This window comes from Leptosomus discolor, chromosome 5 (genome assembly GCF_034619465.1).
Source record: "Leptosomus discolor isolate bLepDis1 chromosome 5, bLepDis1.hap2, whole genome shotgun sequence".
Taxonomy (NCBI): domain Eukaryota; kingdom Metazoa; phylum Chordata; class Aves; order Leptosomiformes; family Leptosomidae; genus Leptosomus; species Leptosomus discolor.
In genome coordinates, this window is record NC_141395.1 from 29914618 (window position 1) to 29917517 (window position 2900).

Genomic DNA, 2900 nt, shown 5'->3' on the forward strand with positions numbered 1-2900 from the left:
GCCAGCAAAACCTGCCGAAAGGCTCGTTGTGGAACACAAATCAGTGCTCGAGGGCTACCTGCCACCTGCCCATAGGCAGCAGCACCCAAGGACCCCAAACAGGGCATGGGACCCCAAATGGAGCATACACAGCAGTGCCAGGCTCCAGGCCGCCCTTTCCCTCTGCACCCACATCGCTGGCAGCACCTCTTCCTGCCCTGCCTGGGGCCAAGGCTGATCTGTGCCCCACAGGCACACACACTCGGTCCCAGGCAGCACCGCCATGGTGGGGCTGAGGATGCCAGGAGTGGCCCAGCTGCCACTTCTTCTGTGGCCCAGGGTCTTTGCAACCCTCTCCTCCCTGTGGCTGGGGTCACCGAGGCTCCCTCTGGTCACACGTGGGACAGCGGGACCTGCTTGTGGTAGGAGGCCATGCTGGGCAGCACCGTCCTGCCTGCCAGTGCCGGGCTGGCCTCGCCATACACGGAGGCACCTGCGGGCTTCCTGGCCTGGCAGCAGCGGGCTGTGAAGCGCCTCCAGGACTCGAGCGTCTTGCCAGACCAGATCCAGACACCAGAGGTGATGCCCACCACAAGGCACATGAAGTACTTGAGCATGAAGATGGCGTAGTCAGGCTTGGGGCGATGGGGGTCCCCTGGGCAGGAGCAGTTCTGCGCCTGCTCCCACGCCTCCCGGTTATGCTGCTCATAGATGTAGCAGGCAATGACGATGGTGGCAGGCACAGTGTAGAGCACGGTGAAGATGCCGATGCGGATCATCAGCTTCTCCAGCTTGTCAGTCTTGGTGCCACCCTGCTTGATCACGCTGCGGATGCGAAAGAGCGAGACGAAGCCAGCCAGCAGGAAGAGGCTGCCAGTGAAGAGATAAACCACGAGTGGTGCCAGCACAAAGCCCCGCAGGTTCTCCAGGCTCTGGTTGCCCACGTAGCAAACCCCGGCCACCGGGTCTCCATCCACGGAGCTGAGTGCCAGTACCGCAATGGATTTGGCGCTGGGGATGAGCCAGGCAGCCAGGTGGAAGTACTGTGCGTAGCTGGCAATGGCCTCGTTGCCCCACTTCATGCCGGCTGCTAGGAACCAGGTGAGGGACAGGATGACCCACCAGATGGAGCTGGCCATGCCAAAGAAGTAGAGGAGAAGGAAAACCACAGTGCAGAGGGCAGGGCCCGTGGTCTCATAGTGGATGTGGTGGTGCTCTGGGTTGCAAGCCACGTTGGCGTGCCCTGCCACCAGCCGCACAATGTAGCCCACAGAGACAAAGAGGTAGCAAGCGGAGAGGAAGATGATGGGGCGCTCGGGGTACTTGAAGCGCTCCATGTCAATGAGGAAGGTGGCCACGGTGGTGGAGGTGGACAGGAAGCAGAGGATGGACCACAGGCCGATCCAGAAGGTGGCGAAAGTCTTCTCGTCCTGGGTAAAGTAGGGCTGGTAGCAGGGGATGGCGCAGTTGGGTACTTGCCCAGTCCTGATGCGGTTGTACAGCGGATGGGACTCCTTGGAGATGGTGATCAGGGGCGCTTTGCACTTGCAAGTCCGGCCGCAGTCCAGCCCCGAGGGGCGCTGCCCATCAAGCGGTGTCAGGTTTTTGGCCGCGTCCTTGGCCGGGCGCGTGGGCTTCCCAAAGAAAGGCGGCAGGGTGGTGGCTTCCGTGCGGTTGTATCCCATGCAGAGCACCTCGGTGTCCCCCAGCACCGGCAGGCTGTCACAGCTCATCCTCTCGGGCCAGGCGAAGCCGTACTGCTGCATGATGGGCGAGCAGCCGGCCTTGGCCCGCTCGCAGACGGAGCGGCAGGGGGGCAGCGGCTTGGTGTAGTCGGGCAGGCAGATGGGGGTGTACATGCTGCAGAGGAAGAAGCGCAGGTCCGGGGAGCACTGGATCTCCACCAGCGGCCAGAACTGGTGCACCTCCAGCCCGGCCTCGTCCTGCGTGTCGTGGTTGAACTGGTTGGGCATGTAGGTGAGGTTGTAGCCGATGCCCTTGCACATCGGCACCGTGATCTCCTGGCACACCAGCGCCTTGGAGGCGGCGCGCCCCGCCGCCGGCAGCCCCAGCAGCAGCGGCAGCCCCAGCAGCAGCGGCACCGGCAGCCCCCGGCCGCCCATCGCCGCCGCGAGTCCTACCGCCGCCGCATGCCCCGGGCACCTGCCGCCGCCGCCGCGCAGGGAGCGGGGCCCCGCCGGGACCGCCACTGCCGCCGCCGCCGCCGCCACCTGCGCTCTGGGGCGGGCGGGCGCCCCCGCGCCGCGCCGCGCCCGCGCCCCGCCCCTCGCCCCGCCCCGGGAACGCCCCCCGCCCCGGCCCCCTGCCGCTGGCCCCGCCCGCTCCGGGGCACGGAGTCCCGCGGCGGCGGAGCGAGGCCCCGCGCCGGTAGGAGGCGGCCTGGCGGACCCCTGCCCGCCGGCACCCGCAGACCCGCGGCGGCCCCGGCCCGGCTGGCGGCGGCGGCCCAAGTGAGGAGGTGACGGTGCTGCCCAACCACCGACAGCTCCGCATCCGCCGCCGGCTCCTGCTCTCCTGCGGGGAGCCCAACTCCTCCCCGGCTCGCCCACCGGGCCCCCCCGCCCACCCCGCGGGAGCCGGCGGCGTGAAGAGGAAGGCGGGACGGGGGCAGCGGCTGGAGGAGGAGGCAGGGGCAGAGGCAGGCGGCGTCTGCGGTGCTGCAGCTGCGTCGCCTCCTCCTCTTCGGGCCCTTCAGCCCCTCTCGGCGGGAAGGAGCCGGGGCCTCACCCTGCCGTAACGGGATGGGGCGAAAGGGGGAAATCCCGGGGTGGGGTGAGGGGGGCGTGCAGGGGCCCTGCCCCGCCCTTGCCTTGCTCCGGCTATCGTGCATCAGTCCCGGCACACGGGTCACGGCAGCGCCTCCCGCTGCCGCCCGCTCCCCCGGCTGCCTGGCCGGGCAG

At 68.4% G+C, this 2900-nt stretch overlaps 1 protein-coding gene across 1 annotated transcript; it reads right to left on the reverse strand.

The window, feature by feature from the left end:
- Nucleotides 1-371: 371 nt before the first annotated feature.
- LOC147415474 (frizzled-5-like) lies at nucleotides 372-2102 on the reverse strand. The gene has a single exon (XM_086465137.1). The coding sequence runs from the start codon at nucleotides 2100-2102 to the stop codon at nucleotides 372-374; it is 1731 nt and encodes a 576-aa protein (XP_086321263.1).
- Nucleotides 2103-2900: the final 798 nt, after the last annotated feature.

Coding starts and splice junctions, on each gene's coding strand:
- LOC147415474 (XM_086465137.1), bottom strand. CDS start 2,102: ATGGGCGGCCGGGGGCTGCCGGTGCCGCTGCTGCTGGGGCTGCCGCTG.